The 18,562-nt window shown below is 39.9% G+C and overlaps 1 protein-coding gene across 1 annotated transcript; it reads left to right on the plus strand.

Annotated features, from left to right (window-relative positions):
* The first annotated feature begins 13,270 nt into the window (after positions 1-13,270).
* On the plus strand, positions 13,271-13,636 carry LOC132494736 (large ribosomal subunit protein eL31-like). Its single transcript, XM_060105949.1, has one exon. It carries the CDS (start codon positions 13,271-13,273, stop codon positions 13,634-13,636), a length of 366 nt encoding a protein of 121 aa, XP_059961932.1.
* The last annotated feature ends 4,926 nt before the right edge of the window (positions 13,637-18,562 follow it).

Raw genomic sequence — 18,562 nt, forward strand, 5'->3', positions numbered from 1 at the left:
AGAAAACTTCAAGGACAACCTAACGATTATGTCTGACCCAAAATGCAATAGTGAATGATATTAGTAAAAAGAATTTAAGCTAAGGCTGGATGATCATTTGATAGGGATATAATAGGCCTTTCTGCAATTACGGAAATATTCGACCTTTCTGCAATTATGGAAATATTCTGTATCTCTACTGTCTCAAATACTTACATTAGCCACATGTGACTATTGAACGCTTGAAATGTGGCTAGTATGACTGAGAAGTTAAATTTCAAATTTTATTTAATTGTAATAGCCACATGTAGCTAATGGCTCCCGAACTGGATAGTATAGTTATAGATGGTATTCACGGAGGTGAAAGAATTGAATTTGATGGATTCTAAACTCCTTTCCAACTTTATATCGCCATAGCTGCAAAAATGAGCAGTTAAACTTTATTTCTTCTCAGTTTTCTTCTCCATTCTGCACCAAAATTTCCCTGTTTCTAATATCTGGAATTAACCAAGGCATTAATTTAGTCATTGCAGAACTACAGTGTGCCAAATGCAGTGAAAAAAAAAAAAAAACCTGAATCTGCTCTGGCATTAATATTTCCAACCTTCTTGATTTTCCTCTTACTACCTTCAATAACCCTTCCCTTCTGGGACACCTCTCTAGTCTTCAAATATGATGTCTAGGTAGCAGGCTGTGGAGACCGCACCTAAATGCTGGAACTTCCAGATTCACCAGAGATCTCTCTGCTTGGATGGAGCAAAGCCACAGGAATTGATGGTGTCATGCAGGAGCAATAAGGGTTCTGAATCAGATTCAAGTCGATTTTAAAGTAAAGTGATATCACGTGCACATGTGAGATGTGCATCTGGTGAGCTATAGGTAATTCCTACTATTGCCAGCCTCTTTCCCAACGTTTCCCAGGATTCTCAAAGGCGTTTCAGCCTACATGGAGTTCTCAGTCTCACTTGTACCTCAGTCCTGCATCTGTTCTGTTCATTCATTCAACCCTGCATATACACGCAAACATGGAACACAGTCCCTTTTACATTGATTCCACACAGCAACCTAAATGCAAGGTAGTTACATGTAGCAGAATTCTGTAGAAAGTTGGAGGGTAATAGTGGAAGGGGCTGTGTTACAGGTGAACATTAAATAACCCTGCTCTTTAAAGCCCTCAGCATTCCTACTGTGGCTTCTTCCTACCTGTGTCCCCTTCTCAGATTCCCAACCTCCCATCATGTTCGCACCCACCTCCACCAGGCCCTCTTCTTTCTCTTCGCCTCATTCCCAAACTGCCATTTCTTCACTCTGGGCCAAGGCCATGTCTAAATCTCCCTCATTTTTTCATCCTGAGCAGTTCAGTCTTCTCTGTTTTGCCCTAATTTTTCAGATGTTTGGGACTTATATTGCCAGACTCAAAATTTCAAATAAAAAAGTAAGTATAAAAAACTTCTTACCCTAAAAAAGGATTCTACTTCCACATTTTGAAGTAAAATTTTCTCTTTTTCATATACCTACATATGCTATATAACTGTATATTACTATAAAGTAGTTTCAGAAAAGACTTGGCCATGGTTGTAAAATTAATAAAAGGTGTTACGGCGACTAAAAGGCAAAACTCTTGAAGAGAATTTATCCTTCCATTAAATTATAGCCATAAACAATATGGGTTAAATAAGATTTTATAAACATGTATTAGAACCTCACAACCACTTACAATGTGGTCTCCAATCGGAAAAGTTCATGAGCACTAGAAAATGGCATGACAGACACAGACATTTGGGGGGAAAAATCATATAAAAATGAAAACTGTACAGATTTTAAAAGTGATTGAAAATAGCTTGAGATATATATATATATATACATGTATATATATATATATACATGTATATATATATACACACACACATATATATATATATACATGGGGGGGAGAGAGAGAGAGAGAGACCGACCATACTTATGCTATTTCCCATGGGTACATTAATTAAGAATTCAAGATATATGTATATGTATAACTGATGCACTTTGCTGTACGCCTGAAACTAACACAATATTGTAAATCAACTATACTCCAATAAAAATAAAAAAAAAAAAGAATTCAGTTACACTGTGAGGATCCAATGTTACACCAAGGAAATGGAACTTTAAAGAAGAAAATAATTTTTTTTTCTTGAAGTTGAGTTAAAGAAGCAAGTAGACAACAATAATTATTTTCACAAAATTATGTGATGGCACCTACCACACCTTTCAATGATGCCGGAAGATAGATTCATCAATGCTTTCATTGAGTTAAAACCTTTACTGACTCAGCACTATATGTAAAATACCATGGCCACATGGCATATCCTACAGGGCTTCTAAAAATCAAGTGTTTGGCAGGACCATTTCAACTGCAAGTGACAATAACCCAGCTCACATGAGCCAAAGCAGAAAGAAAATGGATTGGTTCACGTAACAGGAAGCTCAGGGTTGGTTCTGGCTTCAAACACAACACAATTCCCAGGGAATGTGGTGTTTTCCCTGCACCCCACCCTCCCTTTTTTCTGCCTCTTCCTTTTCCAGCTCTACTTCCTTCTTTGTTTTAGTCTTCTTCTCTCCTACTGCTTCAGGCTCCCCAGTTGATGAGGGAAGATAGTTACCCACGGTCTCAGACTATGTGTCATAGTTTAGCAATCCCATCCTAGGTAAAAAAACTGCCTACTTCTCAAACCAGTATATCAACTCCATGCAATGATTCTTGTTGGCTCTGTTTATAATAATTACTTACCCCTGAACCAATCACTGTGTTCAGAGGAGTGAGATGTTAGGATCGGCCATGCCTGGGTCACGTAATCACTCCTGTAGCAAGGATGTGGCACAGCACTGTAGTAGATAGGATGTTCTTAATGATTCAGGATGGAGGAAGGGTAGTTCTGCAAAGAAAGGGATACAACCAGCATATAAATACATCTGCCCACTGTGGATTGATAAGTAACAAGTCTTGTCCTTATGGAGTTTGTCCCATATAAATCTTAGTATTTATATATGGGAAAATATCCCCAAATGTGCCCCCAATTTTTAATTCCAATATTAATCAGTTATCTCAATTATAAAATTTAAATATTCCCCAGTCCTTATTGTTATATAAATCTGGTTTTGTTAGTTTTAAACTACATGTGAAAATTACTTGATCATTGGTGTAATATTTTTGTGGTGGTCAAAGGCAATGTTGGTTTAAAACTTTTTCCTTATATGATAAATGACAAATTTGTCTTTAGACACTGTGAAAACTATGTCAATCTAACAAGTCATTTCCTCAGTTAATCTTAGTTTTGTGGTTATGATGGCTTGAAAATTGTTTCTTGTCCTTACCACACATTGGTTGCTACTATATTTAGAGACAATTTATTTTAGACTTGACAGAAAAACTTACCATTATTTTCATAGGCATTTTATTGGCTAGAAAGCAAAATTTGTGTTATTTTCTACTCATGCTATCTTGGTATATAGAAAGAAATAAAAAACCTGATGTTTGTATCATATTTTTACTAAATGTGTCTCATGCAATAGAGTGAAATACAAGCTTTTGCTGGGTTAAGTCACTGAAATTTGTGAGTTAATTTGATACTGAAATATATCCTAGCCAATCCTGATAAATAGAGATGTGTTAAGTTGCAAGTTATCATAATTTATAAACAAAAAGATTCTCACTGTAATTACACAAATACTATATATTTTCCCTTATTACAATATGTATAATTTATGTTCTAGGCAAACACACACGTATGTTTATGTGATTTCCTAAGAGTGACAGTTAATTCTACTTTTTCCCCAAGAGAAAGGGGGAAAAATCATAATTTTGGTGAGTGTCAGAGAGTCTTCAAGCCCATAAAAAGCCAGGAAGGATCTTCAATGACAACTTTCTGTACGTATCTATGATTTTTTTCTTACTCTATTTCAGCAACTTAAGTTTCACAAACAGCTGCTAAAAAGGGAGACTTCTGAGGAGAAGTTATGTTACTACACAAGAAATTGGGGTTTTCACCACAAGTTATTTCACTTTCACTGTGGCAAAGAAAATGCAGGTTGAACTCACCACAGGACCCGGGCAGATGGCAGTTGTTGAAGGTTTTCTGGGTTCCCCTCACCTCCTGAGAACAAAAGAGAACCATAGGAAGACTGAATTTGACTGTATCTGCCACTGAGAAGCAGCGATGTCAGAAACGAAAAGATCACTGGTCTGATACTTTCTCTTCAATTAAATAACATTGCCTTCATGCTTTAACTCCTTGGTTTTCAAATGTTTCCTGGCAGTGGAACCCTTTCTTCCAATGGCACGTTAGCAGAAATCACATATATGAGACGGATAAAAGCAGGACCCAGATGCTCCGAGGATCACCATCATCCAGCACAACCGAATAAAGCTAAGGCTTTAAAGACTCACACCTGCTAGGGCTCATGATGCACCCATCACGGGACGTACACATAAGCAAAAGACTCAGCTGTTTCTGTCTAGCAGATTGGCCTTTGTCTTTCTAGAGCAGCTTCAGGATGTTCACCTGCAGCTGGTCTTGCCCCTCACTCCCCTGAGCATCTGTCTTTCCTATTCTCCTGCCTCCTCCTTTCACAACGCTCTAAGAAACCTGCACAGTCTTTTTCTCTTTCTGCCTCAATTTTGCTGCTTTTTAAAAAATACCTACCCTCTTACTTCAAGACTTTAGCCCATATCAATTTCATTCAAAAATCTCCCACTAAATTTTTGTTCCCCCGGGAGGTCTGTGCTATTACTGCTTCCCTATTCAAGCCCTTCCTCAATCAATCCATATTAGGCAAATGGGGACGCTTAAAAATAACATTTTTGATTTCTATTTTATGTTATATATATAACAAATATATGTATATATAGCTATATATATATAGTCTATCTTTTTATGCAAACATTAAAAAAAAGTTTCCTTCTGCACCTGGCCATTGCATGTGTTGATGTAAATGTGCACTGCACAAAGGCAACAGCACCATGTGCAGGGCTGACGCACAATTGTGTGGCCACCTGCCTCAGGCCTGCTCTGTGCTGAAGAAAATCTCACCAGGACATTCTCTCAAAGGCTGGTCTGAGGATCACCTCCATCTGGGGTCCTTGTGTGAAAAGTGTGATCAGAATCCCAAGCCAGGCCTACTGAATCAGAATTTCTGGAAAGGAGACCTGGGATGTGCCTTTTTAACAATTTCCTTTGGGAGTTTTAGTTACTTACTGTTAAGTAGCAATCCTCCCCCTCCCCCCAAACATAGTGGATTAAAGCAATGATTTATTACTTCTCGTGATTCTATGTGCGTTGACCAGCAGTTTCTCCTGGGCTCACTCATGCAACATCACTTTAGCCTGGAAGGTCCAAAATGGCCTCACTCACATATTTGTCAGTTGGCACTGGCTGTCAGTGGGGTGCCTCAGTTCTCTTTTCTTGTGGCTCCTCAAACTAGGGGTGGCTTCTTTACATGGCATTCTCAAGGCAGTGTTCCAAGAGGGCACAAGTGGAAGCTGCAAGCTCTCCTGAGGCCTAGACTTTCCTGGCACATCATTTCTGCCACTTCTATTAGTCAAAGCAAGTTACAAGGCCAGACCAGGTTCAAAGCATGGGAAATTGATTTCATTTTTTGACAGAAGAGTTGCAAAGCATTTATAGCTACATTCCCCAACACACCATAGTGTATTGCTAAGTATATTTGAGGTACTTCATACTTTCAGCCTTCCTCATCATGTCTGCAGAGACTGAAACTTCGGGAATATGTTATTCTTGGGCTTTGCTTTTAAGTGGAAGTTTCTGCCTGCATTTGCTAGAAAAATGTTGATTTGCTTTCAGGTCCTGAAACTAGGATTGTCAAAAAAAAGTGTTGGTATCTACACTCATGTTTTCAACCTACTCAAAATCAACAATGGAATTATTTTTAAAAAATTTTTTAAAAATATTGCATATTTTTCACAGCTATTTTATTCAGACTTTTCTGATCAAAATTTTTCCAAATTAAAAACCAAAAGGTCAGAATTGGCTAACATAAATTTAGTTTCCTCTTCTACCAAAGCTAATCTTTCAGTGATTTTGATAACAAGTGGTCTTAATTTAAAATAGTAAAACTGTAGGACAGAATAGAGAAGGATTAAAGACAACCTGAGAAATTAGGTACAGAGTGTAAAACTAAATAATCATTCCAGGAGGAAGGACTGAGATATCAGCTTTGCCTATAGTTGCAAAGCCTGTTGTGAGTCAGTGACAAAGGGAGAGTAGCCATCAGATCCACACCCCCATCTCTGCTCAAAAATGTGCTACTTTATTTGCAAACTACATGCAGTATTGAGAAAACGGATCTAAAATGTATTCTTGGAGAGTGGCTTCTGAGGGGGCTTAAGTAGCAGTCATTCTAAAGAAAAATACCAAACTCTGAGTGCAATGGTGGAACAAACTATGAAAATGTCTTTTAGTCAACTAATGGAAAACATGCTATCACAAGCCCTTGAATTTGCTGTTGCCTCCAGTTAAAGTGTTTTATGTATTGTACTGTATTTAACATTTGCTTTGGAAATCTTTTTCTTTTGGTTTAGGCTGAAGGAAAAGTTTGCCAAGTTTTATGTCTTCCTGAATCAGCAAGTAAATTTCCCATTACTCTCCCAGTTGGGTGAGTCATCAGTCCAGTTTAAGGATGTCACAGTCCTGGCTGTCTGGGCGGGATGAGAAACAACATTACAGTCAATCAGTCTAGACAGCCACTTGGCCATTTATGGTATCATTTCCCCTTTATTACTGAGAGCCTAGAGAGCAAAGAGACACTCCTGGGAATATCTGTCATGTTACCGGCTTTAGCAAATAAAAATACAGGATGTCCGGGTAAAACTGGATTTCAGATAAACAATGAATACTTTTTTAGCATATGTATATTCCATGCAATATCCGTAACCCACTTTCACTTGAAAAAAAAAACATTGCTTATCTGAAATTCACGTTTAACTAGGCACCCTAGATTTTATCTGGCAACCCTACAAACATGGATCTTACTTCATATCATCCACATTTTATTATCCGCAGAATGTCAGAGATATGAAAGTCTGTTTCCTGAGTTTTTGAGAAGAAAAGTTGAGCCATTTTTCTTTCATCTTTTATGAATCATGTAATTACTGTCTAACATTATAGAAAGAAAAAAATTATCAAAGACAAGAGTTCCTTCGAGCATTGATTCTCAGACTTCATTGTACATTTAGGCCATGTGGGGATCTTGGCAAAATTCAGATTCTAGTTCAGCAGCCTGAGGTGGGCCTGACATTCTGCATTTCTAACAAGCTCCCAGATGATAGCTGGTCCCTGGGCCCACAGTGGCAAAGTTTTCAGTGTTTCTCAAACTTTGCTGCACATTAGAATCAGCTGAGGAGATTTGAAAACTCTTGATGCCCAAACTGTATCCCATCCAAGTTAACTCCGAATTGTGGGTGGTGGGAGCCACGTGTCAGTATTTTTTAAAGCTCCTCAGTTGCTTCCAGTGTGCAGCCAGTGTTGAGAACCACTGTCTGATGCATCCACTTTGATGTTGGTTAATGTTTATTATCAACTACCTGGAAGGCAAAGCTTTTTTTTGTTTTAAATTGACATGGTGCTTTATTACACATTAACTGTAATCTTGAGAGACTGATGTGTGGAAGGATTGTCACCACAGTCTTTTCAATGTGTCCACTTTCAGTTATGCTTTCTAAGCAACTGAGGAGAGCAATAGATTTTATTATTTTAACTATTAGATCACCAAATATTTTCCAAATTTGGAAATTTTATATCTGTAACACACATTTTCCCATGAGTCCAAAATAATTTATTTCTCTTAATGTTTCTAATGGAAACCAAACAGCCACCACCTCAGAGTCAGTCTGGCTTGGAAAAAACTGGAATTTATAGTCCATTACTTTTTGTGAGGCTTGGCTAGAGTCAGGAAATGTGACTTAGGGAAGAAAATCAAATCTTTACAAATCTTTAAGTTCTTGTTGTTTTTCACACAAAGATGTCAACAAAAATAAAAGCATGCCTTCACAGCTACTACTAAGAATATAGCATGGATATAACACATGTTTACACAAAACAGACAGGTGCTGACATAAAGTTAGCTGTGGAAAATGTCTATAAAAAGCCTTGCTTCTTAACCAAACACCCTCCTCTTTTTTCTTCTAATTATGTCATTTTAGGGTCATCAATTTTTATGCCACCTTCCTTAAATCACGATCTTTTCTGCAGTATTGTTTAGCTCCAAGAATGCTTTTTGGATTTCTTGTACCTTACACTGAATTGTTTACTGACAGATTTTTTTTTCCTTTTAAAACTTTATCCTGGTGGGGTTTTTTTGTTTTTGTTTTTGCTTTTTGTTGTTGTTGTTGGGTTGTTTTGGTCCATTTGATTCATCATGCATCCTTTTCTCTTGTTCATGCCTAGCTTACACCCTCCATCACTTCTCTGCTCCATTCCTTCCCTTGGGCCCAAACATTCTAGAATCTGTGAACAGACCTTTACTTGACCTGCATCCCTCACCAGCTCCAGCAGTCATCACCATGCCCTGGGAAACAACCTTAAGAAGCCCACACATGCCCATGACCCTGGGTGGGCCCATCTGCTGAGATGAAAAGTTGGCTCAGAAGAAGTACAACAAGACAGTTATCGGGTGGGTGGCAAATTGCTGTGCAAACATTTAACTGTGGGTTCTTGGTGTGCCCTTTCAGAGAACTTTTGCCTGGGGAGGGAAAGGTGGAAAGTGGCTCTTAGGCAGCAGAAGTCTCCCATGAAGAGGAGGAAGTTAACCTGATCTGTCCTGCATACAAAGTAGCTACCTAACAATGTTTTTGTTCTAAATTACGGTAATTTACTCTTTCTGCCATGAAAGGCTTATATACATTTTCTTACTGGAGCCCACAGTATAGCATTGCAGTGTACAATACAATAATAACTAAGCTAACATTTATTAAGCACTCACTATGTGTTTTTATATGCATTCGACCCTTAAAGCTTTGTAACCACCCCAACAAATACTATCAGTACTCCAATTTTTTTTTTTTTTTGCGGTACGCGGGCCTCTCACTGTTGTGGCCTCTCCCGTTGAGGAGCACAGGTTCCGGACGCGCAGGCTCAGCGGCCATGGCTCACGGGCCCAGCCGCTCCGCGGCATGTGGGATCTTCCCGGACCGGGGCACGAACCCGTGTCCCCTGCATCGGCAGGCGGACTCTCAACCACTGCGCCACCAGGGAAGCCCACTACTCCAATTTTAAAGATGAAGAAACTAAAGCTTAGAGAATAATGACTTGTCCATGGTCACACAGATAATTGGTAGTAAAGCCAGGATATGAAGCCAAATAAATCAAATTAGAGGTGAAACCCTGCATATACCTTAGCTACCAAGTATTTAAATATATCCAGGGACTCCACTATGTGATACTGCCTCTTATAGTTCTTTCAGGGAATAATAGAATCCTAAAGGACCTTAATTTTAAGTATTAATGGTAGTAAATGCATTTACTGTAGTAGTTTTCTCCAAACTAAACCAATGGTTAAAGAGGTTATTTGAAGTGTTATCTAAGTGAATCACCGTAAGAATTTTACTCCCTTTTCAATTTTTTTTCAGTCTTTCTGATTATAAAAAAAGTTAAGTCTCAGATTGGTGCTAATTTGTATTAATTTTCCTTTATTAACAAAAAAGGCAGGCCTTGGACTAGGGGAGACAACAGTATCTACTGAGAATTTAGTAACATTGCTTTGTATTCATTTCTAATGTTGCCTTCTACTTATGGCAAGTGATTCTGTTTTCTTTCCTTTTGTTTTCCATTTATGGTAGGGATATATATCCTCTTATAATAAAATTTAAATACTTTTTTTAAAAAGTACATAGTAGAGTTGATATGCAGATATGTCAAAAATCATGCCATTAGTACTGTGATGGCTAAAGCCTAGAATACTTTAAACAAAACAACAAGAAAGGGCTTCCCTGATGGCGCAGTGATTGAGAGTCTGCCTGCCGATGCAGGGGACACGGGTTCGTGCCCCGGTCCAGGAGGATCCCGCATGCCGCGGAGTGGCTGGGCCCGTGAGCCATGGCCGCTAAGCCTGCGCGTCCGGAGCCTGTGCTCTGCAACGGGAGAGGCCACAACAGTGAGAGGCCCGCGTACCGCAAAGAAAAAAACAAAAAAAAGAAAAAAACAAAAAAGACTCTGCAGTCTTATTTCCATTAGCTGCTTGAAAATGTCTGAATCAAGGAAGAAATGAAAAGTCTAACCCTAAAGAAAACAGAATGTTAACTGCTTTTGAATTCCCCTAGGCTCTAGATTCTAGAGTTCTAGACTATGGAAAAATTAATTATTCCTCATTCCGTGCTATGAGGGTGTATTATATTGTAGAAAGAACTCTTGATTCACTTTCAGAGGCTCCCGGTTGGATCCAACCTCTGCCACTAACCTTATGCAGGTCCTAATACCTTCCTTGAATTCAGTTTCTCCATCAAGAAATAAAAGATCAAATTAAGTTGTTTCTTCTAGCTCTTTTATTCTAGCTTTCTTCAATGTATCTGAAATGGTCTGCACATTTATTTGCCTTTCTTCCAAAGTGCTTATCTAGGTGAAGCTTTGTGTAGCCTGTACAACTCATACACTTTTTGAGAGAATATAAGCCACGTTAATGCTTTATTTTGTAAAGCTTCTGTTTTTGTTATGAAAGGTTACCTAACTTAAAGGCTCATTTGGGGGTGGTGGGGAGGGCACTATTACAGGTCAGCTGCCTGTTACAACTTGATATCATTCTGGAAGAAAGCGAGGCTTCCACTTCCTTTGCACCATTTAAAGAAACTATTCTGAATTCTAAGAATGCCCGTGGCATTTACCAGACACTGCGCTTTCTCCGGTATGTGTCTATTTTTACACTGGGCACAAAGTACAATTAATTACCACTGGTCACTGGAATAGAATGTAATTATGGCCTGAAAGGGGGACCAAACTGCCTTCTCTAGTGGATGACTAACTTCAGACGTTCTTCCAGAGCTGCTTATCTGTGTGATCAGCTTCTCGCTGATGGCCCAGCTTAAGCTAGTGCCCTTAACTCTCCCAGGTTCTGGTTGCCTGACAAAAAGTAAAATCAAATCACACACTCAAAATACAAAAAGCAGAAAACACAAGGCCAGTCCTTGTTAGCTGTGTGAGATCACTTAAACCCCTAGTTGCATAATTCAGATTTTAATAAACACCTTTTCAGAGGTTCTAGCATATTTGGAAGAAAGGAGACACAATCTGCCCTGTAATCAGGATTAGTTAGAAAGACAGATGATGTAGCACATTCATTTCACTACAGTTTACCATACGGCATCAACCACATAACTCTCACATTCTATTCTTCTTTGTGTTTGCTGACATTTTGAGCACTTTATGCATGAGATGGCTTTCGTGAGACATAACAAAAAGTGGGGAAGGAACAATATGAGTACAGCTGCATTGAGATCCTGGGAATGCAGAGATAAATACCTGCTAAATAATGTTAATCTACAAGAAGGGCAAAATGATAAGTTTTTATTAACAATAACCTTTACAGGTCCTTACACTGGAGACTGTATTATCGGAAAACAATGAAGTATTTGTTAAATGTCCAATACAACAAACCTCGTAAGAGAAGTTTGATATAAAAAAAATCTAGCTCCATGACCTGGATATGGCACAGAGTAACAGTGTTTCCGTAATCTGGTTATGGACAGTCCTCTAGAGCAATAAACCTGAGCAAACTCTCAGTTGTCCTTGTTGTTCAGTTTGGGGTAATCATCTATAAAGTGCCTGTTTGTCAGGATTGGTGGAATAGTTAGGGAGGAGAAGAAGAGAGCCGACTGTAGCAGAATCTGAATAATGTAAACCTTTATTGGCTGAATGCTATCACTGGTATTGTCAGGATTCACCTGGGATTGATCTCTGACATGACTGTTGACACTTCATGACAGCAACAATTTGACAGGGCTACTGCAAATCACCACATTACCGTGGTGATTCTCTCCCTGCTAGATGCAATAGCAGCTTTGGTTGTCATGGTTTGCTCCTAGCAAACTAGAGAGACCCAGGGGTTGGGATCTACCAATATACCTCTCCCCTGTAAAGGTGGCAAACTAGTAAAAAGCTAGCAAGATTGGTGGTAAACTAGGACAGGTTTTCAGTTTCCAGGATAAAGGGTCATATATCATAGGCTAAATTTGGATATTGCAGATTCAGTCTCATGAAGGCCAGTTATGCAAAGTCCAAATCAAAGTCATAGTTTAGGAGAATGGAAAGAAGCTTTCAAAGTGCAGAGCATAAATGATGGTCAAATAGGACACAGAGTCCAAATATTCTAGAAATGTCATCTGGAAACAAGGCAAAGCAGCGTGTGAAAAGAGGCCAGCCCCTGGAAAGTAGTTTTGAGCAACCAGAACAAGTAGAATATGGCTCTCCAGCCAATAGGAAAACAGTGAAACTATCCCCAAAATATCATGCTTGGTGTTAAAGGCCTGAGAGTCTGGAAAATTCAAGTATGGGAGACACTTGAACAAAATTCATCCAAGTAAGTAAAACATACTACAGGAGTTCTCAGGGAGATTACCTGGTGTTATACCTGGAATGGCCCATGCTGGACACAGGAGTGGGCTGACACTGGCACCCAGGCTGTAAGAAATGCAGCAGACAGAGATACAGCATCTAAAGGAAAATGAAAATCCAGGCAGACAGTGCAAATGAGTTATCATCAGAAGAAATCTGGCAAATAGACAAAATCTAGTCATCAAGCAAAAGTCTGGAATCAGGAATACTAGACCAGAAGGTTTGAAATAGCACCTGGGTAGTAGATCACAGAGAGATGCACTGAGTGGCTGTTGAAGTAGAATGCAGTTGCTTTTAATAGGGTACCCACGTTCTCATCCCTTAGCAGGTGGAGAGGGTGCCTCTCGGTGCCCTACATTTATTCAGACCCAATTTAACTTTCTTCATGAAATAGCCTGGTATGACAAAACTGAAAACATGAAAACTGTGAGTATTGGTAGGATATGACATGTATAATAATCATACTTGAATGTAGGATACTTTTCTAAATATGGATTAGAATGGCAAGTAAATGAAAGAAAAAGTTGTGAACATCTGAAAATGGGGCCCTGTATATTTAAATCATGCTGCACCTATGCAATGAAATATGATGCTGGCATTAACAACAATAATCACAAAGAATTTTCGATAACTTAAAAATGTTTTCCCTCTCCCATAATACCTCACTCTCTTCCTTTCCAACCTGGGCCCAGAGAATGGCTCAGGCAAAGAAGAGTGGTTCTGCCATCAAGGAGGTAGAGACCAGAAGATACAGCCTTGACATTCACCAGCTCATCCACGAAGTGGGTTTCAAGAAGTGGGGCCCTCAGGCACTCAGGGAGATCTGGAAATTTGCCATGAAGGAGATGGGAACTCCAGATGTGCACTTTCACACCAGGCTCAACAAAGCTGTCTGGGCCAAAGGAATAGGAATGTCCCATACTGTTTCCATGTGTGGTTGTCCAGAAAGCGTAAGGAGGATGAAGATTCACCAAACAAGCAAGCTCTATACGTTGGTAATCTACGTACCTATTACCGCTGTCAAATATCTACAGCCAATGTGGATGAGGACTAACAGCTGATTATAAAATAAAGTTGTAAAACCACAAAAAAGAAAGCTTTTAACCATGATTCAAAAAGACACGTGCACCCCAATGTTCATTGTAGCACTATTTACAATAGCCAGGACATGGAAACACCTAAATGGCCATCAACAGATGAATGGATAAAGAAGATGTGGTACATATATACAATGGAATATTACTCAGCCATAAAAAGGAACAAAACTGGGTCAGTTGTGGAGATGTGGATGGACCTAGAGACTGCTATACAGAGTGAAGTAAGTCAGAAAGAGAAAAACAAATATCGTATATTAACACATACATGTGGAATCTAGAAAAATGGTACAGATGAGCCTGTTTGCAGGGCAGAAATAGAGACACAGACATAGGGAACAAACATATGGACACCAAGGGGGTAAAGGGTGGTGGGATGAATTGGGAGATTGGGATTGACATATATACACTAATATGTATAAAATAGATAACTGATGAGAACTTACTGTATAGCACAGGGAACTCTACTTAATGCTCTGTGGTGACCTAAATGGGAAGGAAATCCAAAAAAGAGGGGATATATGTATACATATAGCTGATTCACTTTGCTGTACAGCAGAAACTAACACAACATAAGCAACTATACCCCAGTTAAAAAAAAATAGGCATAAAAAATAAAGGAAACGAAAGCTTTTGCTGTGTTAGGTGGATACAGAAGATTCTTTACAGAATTGCAGATTTTATGTTGTAAATTTTATTCAGCTGCTAGAGTACTACAGAATTGAAATACTAGTGCTCAAGCAAGAGAGAATTTTGTATTTCTCTCACAGAAAATAAGTCCAGAGCTGGCAAGGCAGTTCCAGTCATCAAGCACCCTGTCTCTTTCTATTTATCATCTTCAGAGTTGGCTAAAATAGTTGCCAATGCTTTGGCTCTGGTGTCCACGTTCCAGGCAAGAAGTAGAAGAAAAGAAGAGCAAAAAAGCTGCATGCTAACGATATGTCCGCTTCTGAAGGTGTATTCCTAGAAGTGTAACAGATGTGCATAACAACAGTGGCTTAAACAGGATCAGAGTTGTTTTCCTTAGGGAGTTACACAGCCTAAGGTCATTACGGCAACTCTGCTCCAAAACACCCTCAAAAATTCAGTCTCCTTTTTTTCTTGTTGGATATCTCCTAGCGACTTCCATTCCAAGATCACCTCAAGGATAAAAATAGCTGCTCAAGCTCCAGCCACCATGTGATATTGTGATTCATAATAAGAAATATATATATTTGGCCTTCCTCCTGGTTTCTGCCACAGAGCTCCTAAACCTTTGGAATTTCCTAAGTGATCAGAGAGATAAAGGTATCTTTGGTTATTCACAACAATCACCTTTCAGCTCCATCAGAGTTTATATTAACGAGGTGACTTTGGAAAACCCATAACGATGGGAGCTGGTTGCCAGGGTAACCAACCCTGACTAGGTGCTGGGAGAGTGGCCTTTCCAGAGAAGGCATGGAAGCTCTTCGCCCCTTCCCACATACCTGCCCTGTGCATCGCTTCCACTTGGCTGTTCCTGCAGTGTTTCCTTTTATAATAAACTGGTAATTTAGTAGTACACTGTTTGTCTGAGTTCTGTGAGTCACTCTAGCAAATTAATTGAACACATGGAGGGGGTTGTGGGAACCTCTGATTTATAGCTGCCTGTCAGAAGCACAGATGACAACCTGGGCTTGCGACTGGCATCAGTGGGGGTGTGGGAGTGGCCGTCTTGTGGGACTGAACCCTTAACCTGTGGGATGTGATGCTATCTCCAGGTAGTGTCAGAACTGAGTTATATTTTAGAACACACAGCTGGTGTCACAGAACTGATCGGCATGTGGAAAACCCACACATCTGGTGTTACAAGTGTTAAGTGTGCCTAAGTAGAGCATTGAGAGTTGAGAGACACAGAAAGAGTAAGAGGAGTGTGTTTTTTCAAAAACTTTACTTACAGTATCAATAATCCAGCCAGCTAAAAAAGAGAAAGAGATAGGAAAGAAGGAGAGGCAGAACAGCCCACACTTGCTGCCTTTTCAGGAAGTCTTCTGGGAGCTTTCATGAAACCTTTCTGCTTATATCTCCTTTGCTAGAACTTAGTCATATGGCCACACACAAGGGAGGCTGAGAAATACAGTATTTTCAGGTAGGCACATTAATAAATCAAATAAAGCAAAAATTCTAATACTAAAGAAGAAGGGACCAGCAAACATTGGCCAGGCAGTTGGCAGCCTTTGCCACATCTGTACAGTGATTTTAAAACATAACCACATGATTTTAAAACAGAAAAAGCCTTGGGGAATGGGACAAAGACATAAAGACATACATTTTGATTGGGACCAAGGTTGGAGACTTGGAGCTTGAGAAATGGTATGGAAAGGCAGGCACTGTGAGTGTGGGGTTGTGGGAAAGTGCGGACGTTCAGTGCAGAGGATGTAAAAGTGTTAAGAAGTTAAGGATAAGATGGGCTTCCCTGGTGGCGCAGTGTTTCAGAGTCCGCCTGCCAATGCAGGGGACGCGGGTTCGTGCCCCGGTCCGGGAAAAACCCACATGCCGTGGAGCGGCTGGGCCCGTGAGCCATGACCGCTGAGCCCGCGCATCCGGAGCCTGTGCTCCGCAACGGGAGAGGCCACAACAGTGAGAGGCCCGCGTACCAAAAAAACAAACAAACAAACAAACAAAAAAAGAAGTTTAGGATAAGAAAGAAAATAATGAAGGGGAGTGTCTCAACTGAAACCAACGTGAGGACTAAGAGCCTGAACAAATGTCCTCCAAATATATATCTTTTACTTTTTTCTTTCTCTTTTGCTTGGCCTCCTTCACTGGGCACGTCTCCTATCCTAGGCTCTCGTAGATGTGACCATCTGTCTCTCTTTTGTAAGCTTATACATATTTGTATAATATATATAGATTAACAGTGTAGCTCCATTAACGCAAGCACACTAACCCTTTTTTGCCAGAGATTTTATCCCCATGCCTGGCGTTGGTGCCTGGTATGTAATAAACTAGCAACGAACATTTGCTGAGTTGAAATAAATATGTAAGGATGCAGTGATAGGAAAAGAATGGTGATAGAGCACCTAACAAGATAAGGTTTCCAGAAAGGTGCCTTTCAAAGATAAAAGATACATGAATTTGTGAGGCATCACATCTTTCCAGAATAGTCTTTGCTATGAACAATTACAAATTGGAAGTTATTCCATTATTATTGAAATGTTATTTCCATTATTATTCTGTTCTTTTCCACCCCAGATAGATCTTACATATATTCTTTTACTTTATCTCTACTTAATTGAATCATCTTGTCTCTGCCTGACCCTGGGCTCCTTCTCCCACATTCCCTTCCAGTCCTGTGAGGTACATGAATTATCAGTATCTGGGTGGAGTCCAGAAAAGCACACCAAGATTCACAAAAGGATGTGATATTCCTTCCCATTTTATGCTTACTGGTTGTGTGACCTTGCAAAATTTATTTAACTGATCTATGCCTCCACTTGCCGACCTGTAAAGTGGGAATAATAAACTGACAGGTCAGGGTTGTTGAAAGGATTATGAGATAATCTATGTAAAACTGTTAGCAGTCATAGTCTCCTAATGTGCATTCAACATATGTTAACAGTTACTACTTGTCCACAGAACAGAATGTTAGGAGATGATGCTCACATTTTCCATGGGGAGGCAAGACACTTCCTCAACAATCAGTGCTGAGAGGAAGGACCCCAGCAGGGTTGGCAGTGAGAGAGGAGAAGGGGGAGGCAAAGAGAGGGTTTTCCAAGGCTCCACAACAAGTAAGGGGCAGTACCAGGAGGGGGGAAGATGGGAGAGGCTGACAGAATCCCACCTATACCGGCTCTTGGGGGACTTCCAAGGTCAAGTAGGTGGTAAAGAAAATCTGACTTGAAATTTCCTCTCTGGGGGAGCAACAACCTTGGCTGCAGCCATGTGAGTCATGGGTTCTGGAGAAGAAACAGCACTGACTCAGTGGATTTGAGACGAAGGGAGTTTCCTTAAGGACTAGCTCCTGAATCAGCCACTGTTTGCCTAAGAGAAAATAAACCACACTTGCCAGTTGCATTAGGTAAAACCAAAACACAAAATTCTCAAACACAAACTAACTAAGAAAGGAATTTACTGGCTTGCATAACTGAAAAACCCAGGAGTAGGAAGCTCTTGGCTTCTGTCTTTTTCATCTCCATATGAAGATTCATGTGTGACATGCTCATGCTCCATTCTAAGTCTCCCCTTGGTGACAAGAGAGCTGCAGCAGCCCCGGTCTCACAACACTTCTGGTTAGAGTCCAGCAGGAAAGAAGAAGTTGGCCACCTTGATGGCTCCAACAAAAGTCCTGGAGTCTCATTAGCATGATTGACCTGCTTGTGAATTAGTAACTTGGCTCAGGCCAAGTCTGGGTCATGTAACACCCTCCAGAGTTGAAAGTGGAATTATCTGCACAGGAACCACATGGACTGAGTGGGGAGGGGAGGTCAATCCCCAAACATAAATTGTGGGCTGTTACCAGAGGTAGTGTAAATAGATGTGCATAGCCAGAAAAAAATGTTTACTACACTACCCATTATTTTATCTTGCCATGTGTTGTAGGCACTGTTGAAATGCTACTGTATTATATACAGTGGGAACCCTGAGAAACATACCCTTGCTTTGGCATTAAGTGTGAAACTTCCTTAGAGGCTAAAGGGCACTAGTAATTGTTCCACACTCCAGTTTAGAGAGTCTTAGCAGTACTGAGTGATCCTACTCATTGGATATAATTCAAACTACTTTTTAGTGTCAATGATGTTGTTCATATCAACGCATTTGTCTCCCTGTTACCCCGGAAGCTGCTAGAAGGCAGGGGTCTAGCTGATTGCCCCACATAATGTCAGTATTAATAAATGATTTATTTACTGATTCATTCACTTAAGGGCTCTGTTT

The sequence above is a fragment of the Mesoplodon densirostris genome, chromosome 8, assembly GCF_025265405.1.
Source record: "Mesoplodon densirostris isolate mMesDen1 chromosome 8, mMesDen1 primary haplotype, whole genome shotgun sequence".
In the NCBI taxonomy this organism is placed as follows: Eukaryota; Metazoa; Chordata; class Mammalia; order Artiodactyla; family Ziphiidae; genus Mesoplodon; species Mesoplodon densirostris.